The sequence below is a fragment of the Calonectris borealis genome, chromosome W, assembly GCF_964195595.1.
Source record: "Calonectris borealis chromosome W, bCalBor7.hap1.2, whole genome shotgun sequence".
Lineage (NCBI taxonomy): Eukaryota > Metazoa > Chordata > Aves > Procellariiformes > Procellariidae > Calonectris > Calonectris borealis.
The window spans coordinates 15,494,068-15,513,806 of record NC_134351.1 but is presented as its reverse complement, the minus strand read 5'-3'; the positions used below and the strand labels follow the sequence as shown (position 1 = coordinate 15,513,806).

Sequence of the window (19,739 nt, the reverse complement as noted above, 5' to 3'; positions counted from 1 at the left end):
GGCACAGAGCAGCAAATGATTCAGTTATTTATGACTAGAGTATTTCACAATGGAAAACATTTATTAGGCCTGTTTCATAGTCCGTCCTTGGAGGAGTTCACCAAGTGACAAGAGGGAGCAAGTTTGCTGGAATGGGCTCCTGAAGAAGGACTCCCACGCTCACAAGGAAGTGTTACAACCACACTGTGCTGCTGTATCAAGCAGCTTTCCTCATGGCAACAGGCTTGGTCAACGAGGAACACGCCCACTCCCTAGAAAAAGGGAGGGAGAAGAGTGATAAGGCTGCTAAATTATAACTGGAAATACAGTTTCAACTTCTCTCAGAGTAAAGGTTTATGGCTTTTGTCATTTATAATCTTTGTCAGGCAACCTAAGGTTACCAGCCTTAGAAAGTAGACAGACATCAGGCTTGTATTTTAGCTTTAAACCTGTATTTACAAAAACTGTAAACTACTGGTCTCGGCCTTTGATCAGCACACCACCTTTATGACACAATCCAGGTTTTGTAGGACAGTAAAAAAGTCTTTGAACAGCTGACACGCACAGCTCAAGCTAATGGAGGCCCTTTCATCATAACACCAACTCCTAGTACCTGTATCACTGCACAAGCATGCCCATGTCAGGGCTAACAAGCTGTAACCACCATACTGGACACTGCCATTACACACCTAGAGCACATATTGCTAACAAACCTCACAACAGCCTCCTGCTCACAAATGTATTCATTCCCACAGGAAAGCAAAATGAACAAAGGCCTGGCAGTGCTTTTACCCATGGAAGAGGAGCTGCTCGGTGCCAAAAGCAGGGTGTGATGACACTGAGCTCTGTGGGGCATAAGCCTGTCAAAGGTCCCTCCAACCTGTGCTGAATGTGCTGCTGGCAACTTACACTACTCGTACCCAGCTACTGATGGAAAATTAAATCGCAGGCTACCTCAGCAGCAGTCCCACCACCAGCCCACACTGCAAACATACCCTTCCCACTATACTTCAAACCAGCATCAGATGGCAGCAACTGCAATATAGGTGGATCTGCTTATTCCCTCATACCACACTCCCCCATCCCCAGGTTCAGGACATGCATTTCCTTACTAAGGCCACATGCAATGCTATCCCTTCCAAGCTACCTGGTCCAAAACACAGCTACAGATAACACCCCACCCGCACCTACCAATCAAGCTATATGTATGCTAGGCTAATAGACAGACTTCTTTTTGCACTCTTATGCTGCTGACTCCTCCACCTCATTCACCCACGTAACTTCTGCCTGAGGTGCTTGTGTTATATCATAACACCACCTGCCCCACATCACCATCTTCTCACTCCCACTGCCAAATAACTGAGTACACCAAGGCCCTTCTCTGGAATGTGATTCTGCCATTGAGCCTTTGCTGGTTCCAGTACAGTGTATCACACTGGGATGGATCTCACCAAGGTCCCCAGTGGAAAGCTTTTCTGGATATGCTTCAGGATTTGTATTCCTTTACCTTTCAATGCTTCTATAAATTGATGATTCCTCTACCAGAACTTTTGACCTTTACTGGCTTTTCTGGCTCTCCTTTTACTTCCTAAAAATCACAGCTCAGCATCTCATTGAGCAATCATCCACCTCTGCTTCCACCTTTCAGTAGATGTTTCTTGACACTTCATCTCTACCTCTTAACTTCATTTTGTTATTCAAGGACGAAGGAGAAGATAGACCTCATAACAGACAGGATTCACTGAAGTGCACACTCATGATTCACATCTCTTTCCATTTATCCTGTCTAACATTGCACTCCTGTCATGGTTTAACCCTGCAGGCAGCCAAACACCACACAGCTGCTCGCTCACTGCCCACACAGAGTGGGACAGAGAGACAAATGGAAGGGTAAGAGTAAGAAAAACTCAACGGTTGAGATAAAGACAGTTTAATAGAACAGAAGAGGAAGGGAAAATAATAATAATAATCATAATAATGGTAGAAAATATGAAATGAGTGATGCACAAAGCAAATGCTCACCACCTGCGCTGACCGATAACCAAGTAGCAATCGCTACTTCCTGGAACATGCCTATTATTCATATACTGAGCATGACATCACATTGTATGGAATACCGCATTGACAAGCCGGGGCAGCTGTCCCAGCTATGCTCCCTCCCAACACTTGCTTTTTTTTTTTTGTGTTTTTTTATGTGCATCCCTATGCTTGAATGTCCCACCACCCATTGCCCTCAGTGTCGTCTTTAGCAGTCCGTTGTATCGTTCGATTTTCCCAGAGACCGGTGCATAATAGGGGATGTGATATACCCACTCAATGCCATGCTCTTTGGCCCAGGTGCCTATGAGGGTGTTTCAGAAATGAGTCCCGTTGTCTGACTCAATTCTTTCTGGGGTGCCATGTCGCCATAGGACTTGCTTTTCAAGGACCAGGATGGTGTTCCGGGCGGTGGCATGAGGCACAGGGTATGTTTCCAGCCATCCGGTGGTTGCTTCCACCATGGTGAGCACATAGCGCTTGCCGTGGCGGGTTTGTGGGAGTGTGATATAATCAATCTGCCAGGCCTCCACATATTTATATTTCAACCATCGTCCCCCATACCAAAGAGGCTTTACTCGCTTGGCTTGCTTGATTGCAGCGCATGTTTCACATTCATGGATAACCTGTGCAATAGCGTCCATGGTCAAGTCCACCCCTCGATCACAAGCCCATCTATATGTTGCATCTCTTCCTTAATGGCCTGAGGTGTCATGGGCCCACCAAGCTATAAATAATTCACCCTTATGTTGCCAGTCCAGATCCACCTGAGCCACTTCAATCTTAGCAGCCTGGCCCACCTGCTGGTTGTTTTGATGTTCTTCAGTGGCCCGACTCTTGGGTACATGAGCATCTACGTGACGTACTTTTACAGCCAGGTTCTCTACCCGGGCAGCAATATCTTGCCACAATGCGGCAGCCCAGATGGGTTTGCCTCTGCGCTGCCAGTTGTTCTGCTTCCACTGCTGCAACCACCCCCACAGGGCATTTGCCACCATCCATGAGTCAGTATAGAGATAAAGTACTGGCCATTTTTCTCGTTCAGCAATATCCAAGGCCAGCTGGATGGCTTTCACCTCTGCTAACTGGCTCGACTCACCTTCTCCTTCAGCAGTTTCTGCGACTTGTCATGTAGGACTCCATACAGCAGCCTTCCACCTCCGATGTTTTCCCACAAGACAACAGGACCCATCCGTGAACAGGGCATATTGCTTCTCATTTTCTGCTAGTTTGTTATACAGTGGGGCCTCATCAGCACGCGTCACCTCCTCCTCTGGGGATATTCCAAAATCTTTGCCTTCTGGCCAGTTCGTGATCACTTCCAAGATTCCTGGGCGACTGGGGTTTCCTATTCGGGCCTGTTGTGTGATCAGGGCGACCCACTTACTCCACACAGCATCGGTTGCATGATGTGTAGAGGGGACCCTCCCTTTGAACATCCAGCCCAGCACCGGCAGTCGGGGTGCCAGGAGGAGCTGTGCTTCAGTACCAACCACTTCCGAAGCAGCTCGAATCCCTTCATATGCTGCCAATATCTCCTTCTCAGTTGGAGTGTAGTGGGCCTCGGATCCTCTGTATCCCTGACTCCAGAACCCCAGGGGTCGACCTCGAGTCTCCCCTGGTGCTTTCTGCCAGAGGCTCCAGGTAGGGCCATACTCCCCGGCTGCGGTGTAGCGCACATTCTTTACATCTTGTCCTGCCCGGACTGGCCCAAGGGGTACTGCCTGAACTATCTCCTGTTTAGTTTGTTCAAAGGCTTGTTGTTGCTCAGGGCCCCATTTGAAGTCGTTCTTCTTCCGGGTCACTTGATAGAGAGGGCTTACGATCAGGCTGTAATTTGGAATATGCATTCTCCAAAAGCCCACAATGCCTAAGAAAGCTTGTGTTTCCCTTTTGCTAGTTGGTGGGGACATGGCTGTTATTTTATTGATCACATCCATTGGGATCTGACGACGTCCATCTTGCCATTTTATTCCTAAGAACTGGATCTCCTGTGCAGATCCCTTGACCTTACTTTGTTTTATAGCACAACTAGCCTTCAGAAGGATTTGGACTATTCTCTCCCCTTTCTCAAAAACTTCTTCTTCTGTGCTGCCCCATACAATGATGTCATCAATGTATTGCAGGTGTTCTGGAGCCTCACCCTGTTCCAGGGCAGTCTGGATCAGTCCATGGCAAATGGTAGGGCTGTGTTTCCACCCCTGGGGCAGTCAATTCCAGGTGTACTGGACGCCCCTCCAAGTGAAAGCAAACTGTGGCCTGCACTCTGCTACCAAAGGGATGGAGAAGAAGGCATTAGCAATATCAATTGTGGCATACCACTTGGCTGCCTTTGATTCCAGTTCGTATTGAAGTTCTAGCATGTCCGGCACGGCAGCACTCAGTGGTGGTGTGACTTCGTTCAGGCCACAATAGTCTACTGTTAGTCTCCACTCTCCATTGGACTTTCGCACTGGCCATATGGGACTGTTCAAGGGTGAGCGAGTCTTGCTGATCACTCCTTGGCTCTCCAGTCGACGAATCAGCTCATGGATGGGAATCAGGGAGTCTCGGTTGGTGCGATATTGCCGCTGGTGCACTGTTGTGGTAGCAATCGGCACTTGTTGTTCTTTGACCTTCAACAACCCCACAACAGAAGGATCCTCTGAGAGACCAGGCAAGGTGGACAGCTGTTTAATTTCCTCCGTCTCCAAGGCAGCTATACCAAAAGCCCACCGGTACCCTTTTGGGTCCTTGAAATACCCTCTCCTGAGGTAGTCTATGCCAAGGATGCACGGAGCCTCTGGGCCAGTCACAATGGGGTGCTTCTGCCACTCGTTCCCGCCTAGGCTCACTTTGGCCTCCAATACAGTTAACTCTTGGGATCCCCCTGTCACTCCAGAAATACAAATGGGTTCTGCCCCTTTATAGTTTGATGGCATCAGGGTACACTGTGCACCGGTGTCTACGAGAGCGTTATACTCCTGTGGGTCTGATGTGCCAGGCCATCGAATCCACACAGTCCAGTAAACCCGTTTGTCCCTTTCCTCCACCTGGCCGGAGGCAGGGCCCCTCTAGTTCTGGTCATAGTATCCATTTCTCACTTCTCGCAAACGTGAGTCAAGAATTTCTTCATTGCAATTACAATCCAAAGTAAGATCAGCCCTTCTACTCTGTCTGGGGAACTGTTCACTGGAAACTGGACCGTCATGAGACAGGATTTTCCTGAAAACTGGAGCAGCATTTTTCCTGGGAGAACCCCCTTGTGTGATTGTTTTTCCTTGCAACTCACATACACGTGCCTCTAGGGTCAAGGTAGGTTTTCCATCCCACTGCCTCATGTCCTCTCCGTGGTCACGCAGGTAAAACCACAGGGTGCCCTGTCATGTGTACCTTCTATATCCTCTCTCTTGAGGAGAAAAACGCTGACTCCTAATGGCTGAGATACTGGTCCATACAGGTGGAGAATAGGACCTATCCCATTTGAGTTGCTGGACCTTCCGGGACAGTTTCTCCGCAGCCGAGACAAGGGAGGAGGAGACAGTTTCTGCACATTCCCAGAGTCTGCCAACCACGTCATCCACCGTTGGTGCTTCTTCCTCTTTCCAGCACAGTACTGCCAACGAACTGGCATACGATGCTGGTGCGCTCCATACCAACTTCCGCCACATGGGTCGCGTGCACTGGACGCACTCTGGATCTTTGGGCATTTGGTCCTTGTCCACGTCACTATAAACCACCTCCAGCACGCCTAGTTCTCTCAGGTACTGGATACCTCTCTCCATAGTGGTCCATTTGCCTGGGCGATATATAACATCTTCCTTGAAGGGATACCTTTCCTTCACGCCTGACAGCAGTCGCCTCCAGAGGCTGAGGGCCTGTGTCCCTCTTCCAATTGCTTTGTCAATGCCTCCTTCCCTAGCAAGGGATCCCAGCTGTTTGGCTTCCTTCCCCTCTAATCCCAGGCTACTGGCCCCATTATCCCAGCATCGGAGCAGCCAGGTAACAATATGCTTGCCTGGACGACGGCTGAAATCTTTCTGCATATCTCGCAACTCACTCAGGGATCAGGTGGTTTCCGTCTCATTTATGAGTTCTTCCTCTTCCTCCTCCCCTCCTTGTGATGGCCCTGCTTTTCCATCATCCCTTTCTAAACGACCTGACTTTCGCTTCCAAGATTTCCTTTTATATATAGGGGCGACTGATACCAGCAAGGGTTGGTCCTCTCGTTCAGCTGTAGTACCCGTCGTGGGGTTGGAGTAGCCACAACTCCTGTCGCAGGGGTTGGAGTAGCTACACTCGTCATTTTTTTTATCAGATCCAGAGACCTTCTCTCCCCCTTGAGGGTTCTGAATAGTGTTGAACAGGGCTCGGTAGGCATGGGCCAGGCCCCAGCACCTTGCAGTAATCTGGGTCTCTCTGGAATTGCCAGGGTGACAGCATACGTTTTCCAAATATTTTACTAGTTTTTCAGGATTCTGCACTTGTTCAGGGGTGAAGCTCCAAAACATTGGAGGTGACCACTGTCCTAGGCACTTGCCCATACTATCCCACACACCCTGCCACTCATAACTATCCAGCCTCGGGGCAGATCTCTGGGTGGTATTCTTAAATAGTTGTTTAACCTTAAACAAGGCCTGAAACACATTCGGGAGACATAGCAATAGGAACACGCTGGTTTGAACATCCCAAGGATATTCAAAATCCTCCAGAGCTATTGTAATCAGCTTGGAGGAGAAGGGGAAGGTGAAGGAAGCTGTCTCCCCTGTAAATTGGCTCTCCGAGGAGAAGAGGTAAAAAGTGTAATTATTAATAGTTTCCAAGAAATAGCTCCTGAAGCACAGGAATGACGGCAGCGCTGAGTACAATCCCATGACCAATGCTTTTATTGTACCATAAGCCAGTGTTACACAGTGTAGCAAAACAATAACCTTAATCCATCTCCCAGAGATGACCAACCCCACATAAATACCAACAAACAGCAGTATATACAGCCAGTAAGGTGCTACATACCAAAGCTTCAAGTACAGATCCGACAACTCTGAGAGCAAATAAACCAACATTGTGACCAGTGAGTACTAAACTGATATAATGAATGCTTATAACAAATTTGTTTTAACCCGCTGGGGTCAGATGTGTCATTATCTTAACCCTTCGAGCCCCACATTGGGCGCCAAAAAGGACTGTCGTGGTTTAACCTGGCAGGCAGCCAAATACCACGCAGCCGCTTGCTCACTGCCCACACACAGTGGGACAGGGAGAGAATCGGAAGGGTGAGTGGAAAAAAACTTTGTGGGTTGAGATAAAGACAGTTTAATAGAACAGAAAAGGGAAAATAATAGTAATGATAGAATATACAAAATGAGTGATGCACAATGCAATTGCTCACCACTCGCGCTGACCGATAACCAAGTAGCCATCGCTACTTCCAGGAACGCCTACCATTCATATACTGAGCATGACGTCACATGGTATGGAATACCCTGTTGGCCAGCTGGGCTAGCTCTCCCGGCTGTGCTCCCTCCCTGCCTCTTGCACACTTGGCAGAGCATGGAAGCTCAATGTCCTTGATTAGGAGGGTACTTAACAACAACTGAAAACATCAGTGTGTTATCAACGTTCTTCTCATACTAAATCCAAAACACAGCACTAGGAAGAAATTTAACTCTATCCCAGCCGAAACCAGGACAACTCCCCATCCTTATTCCCAGGTCAGCACAACATATAGCCTTGGAAAAAAGAAAAACAAAAGCAAAAATAAACCCCCTCTCAGTTCTTTTCAAGTCTGGGTACCACAAATATTCACTACTATGGGGGGGGGGGGGGGGGGGGGGAGATAGAAAACATACCTGCTCTTTTTGTAATTTTTAAAATTAATCCATTTATTGCCTGTTGAGGAGAATTAAGACACAATTTGACTATACCTTATAATAAAAGAAATTCAGTTGTATCCTATGATCTTATCAATTCATATTTAACAATGCATATTTAACTCTATGAATAAATCTGTTTAACAGTTGTACAAAATGAAGTCGATGATTTTGTTTTACCACTGTAATGATGGAGCCTCCACCATGACCCAACAGAAATAGCTTCCTCTTCTGATAAAGTACAGTCCAACAAACACCCTTCAATTAAATATAAAGTCAGCGCTTTCTGAAAAACAGTGTGTTTCTTTTGTGTGTCAGATACATCTTATTTATAAAATTTAAATTGGGATGTAAGGTTAAAAAAGAGAGCAAGAGAACACCCACTTCATAACTTTAAACATATTTTACAATTTCAAAAGCTACAGGGCATCTAAGTTACAGTTTGCCAACCTGCTTTCCATTTTGAAAGCTTTGTTTCATTTTGTAGGAAAGAATCTATCAGATTCCATGCCTTCGCTAATACCCATTGAAAGTAGACCATGTAGAGGGAGCAGTCGTTCAGACTATATCCTCCTTAAATACACCTCTTCAAGGATCTACTGAGCTCTTTGACCTCTACATTATCTCAGGAATCACCACTTGCCCACTTCTCTTCCTAGCTTCTTCTGAGGTCACCTCAGCATTTTACTACCTCTCTTCTCTTCAAGTACATCTTATTCAATGAGCCAAGCTCTTGTTTACTCCTAAACATTTTTTCACTCCTGCCACCAAACAGCCACTTACATTTATCATCTACATAACTACCTAGAAATTAAGCCTGTAAATTATTTCCAGAATACATGACAACGTAAAGTTTTATCACTGAAAACTGTCAGTAAAACTAAGTGGTATGCTGCTTCCAAAGTAGCACTAATCAAGTTATTCTCAGCTTCCTTATCCCATCAGACTGCCAAGGCATCTGCTACATCAAGTCCCATTCCTAGTCACTGCCTACCATTCATGCATTAGTAGCAGATTTAACTGAAGTCACCTCTATAAATTCATGCATTTAGATTTGACCAAGAAAGCTGCATGATGGCGCTCTCACATATCATGGCTTGCAATAACAAAGAGCTAAAAAACAGTTATACATTTTATGTCATCCTCATCCTTCTGCTCTAGAAGAAGCAAAATTTAAGTTTCATGCTTCTATGTAATATAGCTACACTAAATCCAGATACAGAATATAATGAACTGATATTTTATCCCCAAGACACTAATTGTAGTCAGTTTGCAAGGTTTCAGTTTACAACCTAAATCAATGGAGGAACTGAGACTCATTTTGCATGTACAACAGCAGCAGTACAGCCAGTTGTCCCAGTTGTCATTGGTCATAACACAGTATTTCAGAATAAAAGCATTCCAGGTTTCCTTCCTTTAGCTAATATATTAAACAATTCATTTAGACTATCGATTTTTCCCTGTTCTTGAACTTTTAAAAATCAGCAGACTCAGCAGAATTTTCTTGAAGAAGCACAAGCCATGCTTAATGTGGTCGCTGAGGCCAGCTTTGTAAATATGCAAATGAGTGTTTTACTAAGACTACTTTTCACCCTCCCAAAGCAGTGTACTGTATTCTTCAAACATGAGAGGGAAAATAAGTGCTTCATTGAGGCAACTGCTGTGCAAGTAATCAATAGCTTACTGTAAGGTTCTTCACACAACTTTGCTGACTAGCTCATGTTTTCCAGAACATTATCTGTAGATGTTTTTGTTAATGAATTCTTAACACAGTAATTTTATCTGCCATCCTTTCGTGGCCAAAACTGCAGGTAAGTGGCAAAAATGACCAACCCCCAAGCATATGAAATCCTGAAGACCATACTATCTGCATTTATTTATACTTTCCATAAATGCACTATCAATACCATCATTAATCACTGAATATGGATTGGTGCTCTACGAGCTTTAGGCCAGTCAAAATATCAAAGCTGAATGTAGAAATTACATATTAATAAAGCTCACCAGCTGCTCTTGACAAGGGTAAGCCAGAAGCTGATTTGCTGAAGAGAGTTTGTGCTGCCACTATGCCTTGCACACATAGCTGAACACTGGTATGCAGAGAGAATACAAGCCACTAGTATAAAATAAGAAAGAGTCAAACTTTAAGCATAAGGAAACAAACCTGAGAGAGCCAGTGCTGATAAAAGCCTTTAACCGAAAAACCTTGCTTTGAACACGTTTAAAAATACAAAAATAATTAGAATACATGCAAACTTAATCCTCTACTGTGTTACAGATTGTAAATTTGTCTCACACTTTATAAAACAGTTTATGCAATTTTAAGTGCCTCAATGGTCAAATGTTCTTTATTTCATTAGTCAGTATAAATTAAACATTGTAGTCAGCTGCACAACTCCTGCACAGTTCCTGCACTGTATCTGCATTACTACCTTAGCTGTCAGTAACCAGTTAGCAGTTAAACTTGGCATGTGTACAAAGTGTCTCACTTCTTACAAGTCATACAGCTATGCAATATTTGATTTTCCCAGCCTTTAAAATGATCATTTGAATGTCAATAATTTTGTCCAAAAAAAAATTAGATAAAGATATATATTAACACCTACTTCTGTGAAATTTCTGCCTATAGTGCCATTCCCCCCCCTTATTTTTTTCGACAATCCCTTAATGTATTAAAGGTCTGACACCAATTAACAATGAAAGATGACTTATGTAAACAGGCAGATTGTTAAATAAAGCAGGACAAAAGGTAAGTAACCTGAATTTTTAGCACATTATTTCAGTAAATGAGCTTCTGATTTATCTGATCAGCTAGTTCTACTAGTGTGAATTTAAGCTTACTGACAAGTTTTACTGCATCTTTCCAATTAATGTCAGACCTTCTCAGCTATTGCCCATGCATTTCCAAAGCAAAATTTTCCAGATATTTCAAGACTGTCAAATGTACTCACTTGCAACAAGGAGTAGAGGGTTAGAGTAAAAAATAATAGATAAATAAGAAGATTAAGCTCTCCTTTTTAAAGCATGTGATGGTGCACATCACAATTATCTTAAAATATACTTTAAACACAGTTAAAGATTCCCCTCTTTCACACTTTGTTTTTCATTTTTCAGAAGGGTTTAATAAAGCATTGGTAAAAAGCCTACATTAGGAGACACTTCAGTCTATTTCTGATTTGACACAATTCATTAAAGTCTTTTGTACGACTGCTCAGCTCCTACAGCAGGACTTTTATCAGTTCTGACTTAACCACAAAGGAATTCTCTACATTTTAGTTACTGTTAGAAGGCTACACTCCTCTGGTCTCTTTACACATTTGCAGAATTAAGTCAGAAAAAACACTATTTTAAGATAGTGACTTACATGATGGCATGGTAATGCATTGCAAGGGCATCACATAAATCATGATAATTGGCATGTAGCTAGAAGGAGAACGCAAACCAGCGTACAGTACCAGCCAACATCTCTAGTGATCCAGGTCACAGAAGGTTATGAAGCCATGTCAAGAGCTGCATATATATCCAGCCGAGAGAAGCTTTTTACATAGGTAGTTTTAGATAGTAAACCAAAAGGAAAAACTGGAAGTTCAAGGAGACAGATCTCCCAGAATGAGAAGTGCAGTTGTTGGACAGCACTCAAGTATTCACATGCTGTCAGGTTGACTGCATTCCAGGCAATCAGAATTCGCATTAAATCTGTACCCTTGCTGCACATGAAAGCTTTTTAAAATTTCAAATTAGTTCCTGTCACAGCATATTCATAAATTAGGATAGCTTTTGTCAGTTAAAATAGTGTGGCCCTTTTTCTCCTTTTTCTTTTTTTTTTTTTTATTTTTTTAACAATGCAGTAAATTCTCCTACCTAATCCCCAAAGAAAATCAGCTAAAGAGAAAGTAAGTTAAAGGGTGTCAGCTGCATTCCTATACTACCATAACTTTGCACTCATATTTTGTTAACTACTACAAAACTTCAGGATTTGTCTTGACATAACAACTAGATTACCTGGATAGCAGGTGACATTAAAATTGAACCCATGCAGACATATCATACAGTGTGCCACATAATATACTTTATCCTTCACCAGTAAAAACTGCTGTACATAATAATATACTACTTCTCACTCTAAGTAGGGTGGGGTTTTTTTGTTGTGTTTTGGGGGTTTTTTTTTGTTTTTTTTGGGGGTTTTTTTGTGGGTTTTTTTTTTTTTTAATTAGAACTTTACCAGAGTCTTATGCAAGGGTTCAGTTTTAACAGGTTCATTAAAAAAAAGCAAATGATATGGCAAAACACTGCAACTAGCTACTGATTTTTAAGGAAACCAATTTGTCCAATGCTGACTTTTAAATTGTTTCAGCCTACCCTCACAAACAGATTTTGCTTTTAATTAATTGTTCATCTCTTAAAGTTAGAGCGCAGAGAAAGAGAGCACGCGCACAAGCATTGGTTGCTGGCATGACAACTGGCTCAAATTCAAGAATTGCTACATACCAAAACATCTGATCATATACAGAGATGGAATTGCTTTCCTAAACTGAAAGCAAGCTTTGAAAATGAAAATTGATTTCTTGAAACCAAGGAAAGCCTTGAAATTAGGGGAAAAATGAAATGTGAGGAACATGAAAACTGACCCAAAACAAACGATGAAAAATTTTGTTAGGTCAACCCAATATAAAACTTTTGTAGAAAAGAAGATTCCTTGTTTTAAAAACTGTGATGGGAAGTGATTTACAATTCATTTTCTCCTTAAAAAAAAAAATTAAAAGTCCTAGAGCAATAATGACACTGTCCTATTACATTTATCCTACTATTCATAATTACATGGAAAGATAGTATAAAGTTTTATTTTCACCTCTTGGAATCACTTTAAAATGCTTACTTTCTCTTAAAATCCAGATTAGATATTTTTAGAGAAAGACTGAAAAAAGGCAGGAGCTGATTTACAAAGTTTTCCACGTTTAGTAATCTGGTCTTGAAAGAAAGCTTTTTTCCTCCCCCCCCCTTTTTTTAGGGTTTCCAAAGAAATTATTCAAGGTCAGGGACAGTACATCAGAGCACACATGCATACACACTGAAAATAGCTTGTGCATTCCCCAATTAATGCATTGCATTCCAAATCTAACAAGGAAACTGGAATGCATTCAGACATCTCCCTTTCATGAAGAAATATTTAAAAATTAGTTTACCTGTTTCTGTTCTGGAACTTGGAAATATTGGTAGTTATTTCTTAAAGGAAACAAACTGGAACCACTGAAGATATTTTCACAAGACTCTAGCAGTCTTGGAACTAAGTCAAAAAAGTCCAGCAAGAAGTCAGACATCATTTGTTTACTCCCCTACCACAATATTGTATTAACAAATTCTGGATTACTTGTTTTAGTCATACATTCCTAACCAAATCCCAACATCAGGCTGACTGGGGAAGAAGCCATGCTTGTTTCTTCAGCATGTCAGCAGATAAACTTCTCCTCCTCAAACAGGCAGAGTTTAACACAACCTTCTCCCCTTGGAAAAAGGTCACTACACGTACCAGGACAATTTGGTATCACAGGACACTAAGAAGTTAATGCAAAACACAGTGCTTGTATCTCCACAAATGACAGCCTTAGTTTTGTCACTTAATTTAGTATTACTTGCATTAAATAAAAATTTTTACTAAATCCATGTGTCCTACAGGTTTCATCAAAAATTAGATATGTATTGCATACATCAGTGAAGATCATCATGTCTGCTAAAAGGTGCATTTCAATTCACAACACAAAAACATTTGTGCCAGCTTTGCTAATAAAATACCCGGTGTTCTATCAACAGAAAGGTGTTTCACATGATACTGTTGGCACTCAAACAATTAAACCTTGAAAGAAGAGAAATTACATTTGTTTTACTTGCTCTACAATTTCACATTATTTTGAGCAAAGATGGCTAGAGAGAACAAAAAATTATTAACTAGAATCATCATCCATTAAAAGGATCTGAAATCTGCCGATTACAATACATATAGGTATCACATTCCACCAGAATTACATGTAGCAGTTACCAACATGGTCTTGTAAAGCTTTCTCTTCCTGGTGAGAAAATGGCTTCTCCTGGTTTTGAAAGCAATCACCGACTTTTAGCTCATATTTCGCAAAAAAAAAAAAAGAAAAGGGAGGGAATAATTAGCTGTAACAATAGATGATAAAAACACCTCTGAGTCAGAAGATAAATACTTCTCATTAAAAGAAAATTGAAAAAAAAAAGTCAAGTCTTTAACTTCATTTAAAAACCAATTAAAGAAACATCTAGGGAGCTCCAACCATTATTTTACACTTGAGAAATTTTACTTTCTTTTTCTTTAAAAAGTATTTCGGTTACATCCCTCTGATCACATTTCACTGAGGGGCTTCAGAAAAATGAGTCTGCAGCTCCACACTGATGATGCTGTTCAGCTGAACCCTCTTCCACAGACGAGGCAGTTTTCTAGCTCACAATATTAACATTAGATTCTAGAGCTGTGGTAAGTGCCAGTCAATTATTTACATTATTCTCCTTCCCTAGGAGTTTCTTCCCTCCAACTCACTCCCTTGACATTCATACCCAAGAGGCATGACTACCATGATTACAAAGCCTTATGCTGCAGTGGAAAGGACTGTAACGCCTTAAAGGAAGGCCTGCATGAGCAAGCAGGGTCTATGCAGCAAAGACAAGCCGACTTCAAATTACAGACAGACAAGAATACTCTAGGAGTACTTATATGACACATCAAAAAAAACACCAAGTACTTCTAATGTGGATGCAGCTACAGCAGCAAAGCTGAGCTTTATAGCACTACAGCAAAGGCAGTCTCCATCTTTCCCCAAGCAAGAAGAGTCATACCAGCAGAGGCACAGGGTTTGTTGTTTTTTTTTTTTTTTTTTTTTTCCTTCTTCTCCTAGAATAACTGCATTAAGGGTTCTCGCCAGGTCAACTGTGCTATTGAGGGATCACACCTCTTCCTAACCTTGACAGCCACAGCTGTGACAACAATACAATACTGTATACTAATTCAGGGCTAACATCAGAAACCAAATATACACTTCACCATCTAAAACTGTCTGCTCACTCCTGGCACATTCACCAATTTGGCCAAGTGAAACACAGTCAATTTCCAATTTTCCTTCCAGATTGTTGTATTTACTCACAAAGTGCTTTCATGTTTAGACTGTAACTTTTACTAAAAATACTTTGTTTGAAATAAATTAAAAACATGTATAGTAGAAAAGCTCTGTTTTATACAGTTGAAAAGGTTTGCTTTAGGAGCCTGCATTCCTTTTTTTTTTTTAATAAACTAAAAAAGAAAATCCTTTATATCTGATTGAAACATAAAAAAAAGTTATAAAAACATCAATAAGTTAGATGCAAATGGAATTTTGAAGCCAACTTCTTTGGAGAAAAATCTTTCAAAATTAAGTGATGCTAATTATTATACTAGGACAGCATAATTCAACTTCAAAATAGGCTAGTGGACAACTTCACTGCTTGATTATTAAGAATATTATTTGTGCATATCACTAATGTGTTATCTTCCTTTTATTTAGTATTTTTTTTTTTTTCATTACACACGAGATGAAGTTGGGGGGGCATAAAGCAGGATCACATGAAGATTTTTAGCAGAGCATAGACACAAGTTTTTGAAATTCTTTCACTTGAAATGAGTTGCCATGATAAAGTTGTCTGAATGTTTATTCAGGGCTAGACGGAAAAAGAAAACGTAAAATTCAGAAGCAAATTGTTCCATTTAACTACCACTGAACTGTAATTTATGCATCTCCCTCAGAAATCAAATCCTGCATTCCCTGTTTATAGTAATACTTAGTGTTACAAGTAAGGCTGTTAGAATCGATATGTACTTTGTCCAATAACTGCACTTTTCCATAGTACAATAGTAAACATTTACAGAGTTTCCATTACTCTTACTGCAAAGAACATAAGTTCACATTTATATGGTCACTAAACACACACTTACACAAACTCAATGTTAAGTTTTCCTCAATGCTACATTTTCAACCATATTATATGGAACCAATTCCATTCTCCACCCAATATAACTCACTCCAGTTAAATTTGCTTTCACAGTTGCACCTTTCTGCTTTACAAGGAGTATCTCACCGGCAAGAGCCTTTACCAGCCCTAATGACACAGCTACCTATCCAAACTACACAAGAACTTTCCTACACCAGGACCCAGCCTACCCAAGTGCTCCACGACTCCCTTGCTGGGCAAACCAAAGGCCTCTGTCAGAATAAAATAGAATAATTTCAGTTGGAAGGGACCTACAATGATCATCTAATCCAACTGCCTGACCAATTCAGGGCTGACCAAAAGTTAAAGCATGTTAGTAAGGGCATTGTCCAAATGCCTCTTAAACACTGACAGGCATGGGGCATTGACCACCTCTCTAGGAAGCCTGTTCCAGTTTTTGACCACCCTCTCGGTAAAGAAATGCTTCCTAACGGCAAGTCTGAACCTCCCCTGATGCAGCTTTGAACCATTCCCACACGTCCTGTCACTGGATACCAGGCAGAAGAGATCAGCACCTCCCTCTCCACTTCCCCTCCTCAGGAAGCTGCAGAGAGCAATGAGGTCGCCCCTCAGCCTCCTTTTCTCCAAACTAGAGAACCCCAAAGTCCTTAGCCACTCCTCATAGGACATGCCTTCCAGCCCTTTCACCAGCTTTGTTGTCCTCCTCTGGACGCATTCAAGGACCTGAACATCCTTCTTAAATTGTGAGGCCCAGAACTGCATACAGTACTCAAGGTGAGGCCGCACTAATGCTAAATACAGCAGGAACAATGCCCCATGCCTGTAAGTGTTTAAGAGGCATTTGGACAATGCCCTTAATAACAATACAATTGACATGTTTCATATCACCAGCTTCCACTACTATTTTTGCACAGCCTTCCAAAGGAGGCTCACATAAGGTTTAAAAAAAACAAACAAACAAACAACACACCACCAACCAAAGGTATTTTCAGCAGTAGGTATAGCATTTGTTTGAAATGCAGTTAAGGGGTCCAGAAGCATCAGTCAACACATCAGTTGTATTTATACATGTTTTCTTTCTTCACATTGACCCTTGCCAACATTACTCCCCTTTTGAAGCTATGCAAAAAGTTACTTTTTTTTCTTTCACAACTACTCAATGAGGCCTATTCCACTGCTGAAAGCAAGCAAAGCCAAGCCCACACTGGGTGTCCTAGAAAAGATTGCATCTTTTATTTATCACCCCTTGGCTTTATTTTCACAGTGAATTCCTAGCTTAAAGGTAATCAACCAAGAAACCATCCCTATGCACACTCCTGTCATTCCTCATTGCTTGCAAACAGAATCAAGTGCAAGCAAAAGGGGAAAAAAAAAAGTCTCAGCACTGCCAACCAAACTAAAAAAGCCCTACTTCTGGTTTTGCTAGTCCTGAGGAACCACACATGGGCCTCAGACTTTTGGAAAGAGAGAAAGCCAAAAGATTAAACTTATAAGAAAGTTAATAAAATTTTTTTTAAAAATAAAAATTTCTAAACTTTTTTAAAAATGTCTAAGGCTGAACTCCACCTAGGCAGAAGGGAAGGGCGCTTAGCCCAAGAACAGCAACAGAGCTTCCCTTCGGAAAGTAGAAAGCACATTTGCAGGCTGCCCGCGAAGTGAAATCCACTGCGGACAAGGCCGAGGTGGAGCCCAGCACCCTCCGACCCCGAGCCACAGCACCGGGACCGGGGCCGCCGCCACAGCTCGGCACGGCTCAGCCCCACACGGCGCTGCGAACAAAAGGCGAGCAGCAGCCGCAGCTGAGCCACCGCCGGGGGACGGTCCGGCCCAGCACAGGGCGGGACAGAGGGACCGACCCCACGGAGCCGCCGTCCCGCCCTGCCCCCCGATTGTCGACCCGGCGGTGAGAAGCAATAAGAGTCTTTTTTGTCTGGCTTCCACTTTCGGAGGGAGGGGAAACAGAAAACTGAAGAGAACACAAATAAACATGAAAATGAGAACAAAGTGCCTAGTCGCCGCCGCCTCCTCCGCAAGGCACCGCCGCACGGCGATGCGCCCAGCACGCCCGGGCCGCACAAAGCGCAAGCGCACCACCCCCACCCCCCCACCGCGGAAGCGGTGGTGGCTGCCGGGTGCGGGGGCAGCGGCGGAAGTGGGGTAAAGTATTGTTCCAGGAGGAGGAAGAGCAGCGCTTTCCTCTTCACCTCGCCGTTACCACGCAGGGGCTCATCCCAAAGTAACTCGTGGGCCCCTCCGCGCCCGAGCTGCGGCAGCTTCCCGCCGACGCTCCCCTCCCCCCCGCCCCCGGCGGCGGAGGGGCTTGGGCGGATCGCGCCCCCACCCTCTGGCTCGCTGCCGCCGCTACCCTAGAAATGCCTTTGTTCGCGGCTTCCCCCCCACACACACCCGCTCCTAGGGTCTCGCACCCTCTTTTATTTCTTTATTTTGGACCGCGGCGCATCCCGCCCTCTTCTCCCGCCGGCCGCCTTCTGCTGATTCATTTCCACCGGCGGTCCCGGGGAGGGGGGGGGGTGGCGGCGGAGGCATCTTCTCGCTATTGTGACTCGGGGTATGGCGATGACCCGGATTACCGAGGGTGGGCGCTGGGAGGGAGCAGAGCCAAACGGGATTATACACTCTGGATTACAGGGAGCGGGCACGACGCGTCGGGAGAGTTAAAGGGACAGGCGGGGGGGGCAGCGTGCCCGGCCCGCCTGCCGGAGACCGGACCGGCTGCTGGCGGCGGGGGCCGTGGACGTGTCACGGAGCGGGGCGAAGGAGTTATTCCGTGTTCTGGGTGCGAGGGGGAGGAGACTGGCGGAGGAAGTTGCCCGTCCCGAATTACGGCCTGGGAGTGAAGGGTTCGTGCAGGCCGGGCCGCGGGGGGCAGCTCCCCAGCCGCGCTGCCGGCCCCCCGAGGGGCCGCCGAGACGCGCCAAGGAGGTGGGGTGGCTCCGGCCGCCGGGGCCGCGCAGGGAGGGAGGAGGCTCCTCGGACGGTAGGCGGGTGACACGCAGGGAGAGACCCACGGCTGAGGAGGCCGGCGGCGCCCTGCCCGGGTGGCCGCGGCCCGGCTCCGCGGCGCGGCCCCGGCCAGTGACTCACCGACTTGCAGGACGTTATCGACACAGCCGCCGTCTAGCAGAGCGATGCCCCTGCGGAAGGGCAGGCGGTTCTCGGCGGCGGCAGTGTCCGCGCCCCCACCGGGCGCGGTGCTGGCGACGGCCCCCCCGGGGGCGGCGGCGGAGTCCTCGGCGCCGGTGTTGAAGGAGGAGTACATGCAGATCTCCCTCTCGCTGCGGGGGAAGGACCAGTAGACGATCCTGCGCTGCACCGGCTCCGGGATCCGCTCGAACCGCTCCTCCACCTGCTGGAAGGGCCACTTCTCCGCCACCTTGCGAGCCGCGATGTCCAGCAGGGACTCGGGGCTCTGGGTCTTGCCGAGCGGCAGCAGCCCCAGGGCGGCGGCAGCGGCGGCGGCGGCGGCAGCGGCGGCAGCGGCGGCAGCGGCGGAAGAGGGTCCGGCGCAGAGCACCCCGCTGCCGAGTCCGGTGCCGCCCACCCGCTGGCCCGGCCTGCACCCCGAGCCATAGCCGGGTCTGCAGCAGAGGCGCTTGGCGGGGGGAGGGAGCTGACCACGCTCCGCCATGATCGCGCCGCTTCTAAGCAGATAGCGGAAGTGGCTGTACCCTATAAACGGCACCAGGAAGGCAGCGAGCGGCCGCGAGCCACCCCGGGTCACGCCCCCTCTTCCCTTACATGGCCGCGGGGGGTGGTGCCGGCCGCCTCGCCCACGGCGGGGGGCGGAGTCTTATGCAAATCGGCGCCACAAACATAAATAGAACGGCCCGAGGAAGGCTCGTTCCGCGCGCTGGT

The 19,739-nt window shown here is 45.1% G+C and overlaps 1 protein-coding gene across 5 annotated transcripts in view; it reads right to left on the bottom strand.

The window, feature by feature from the left end:
* LOC142074834 (zinc finger SWIM domain-containing protein 6-like) overlaps positions 1 to 19,539 on the bottom strand; it is a 135,741-nt gene extending 116,202 nt beyond the window's left edge. For 2 of the 5 annotated variants that reach the window (XM_075135733.1, XM_075135729.1), the window contains exons 1-2: positions 18,969 to 19,539; positions 18,290 to 18,466 (exon numbers count right to left, since the gene is read on the bottom strand). In XM_075135733.1, the coding sequence (XP_074991834.1) occupies positions 18,290 to 18,466; positions 18,969 to 19,512 (721 nt within the window). In that variant the 5' untranslated portion in view covers positions 19,513 to 19,539. The remainder of the gene's footprint in view (positions 1 to 18,289; positions 18,467 to 18,968) is intronic. The other 3 variants (XM_075135731.1, XM_075135732.1, XM_075135730.1) reach the window with 2 other exon arrangements.
* Positions 19,540 to 19,739: the final 200 nt, after the last annotated feature.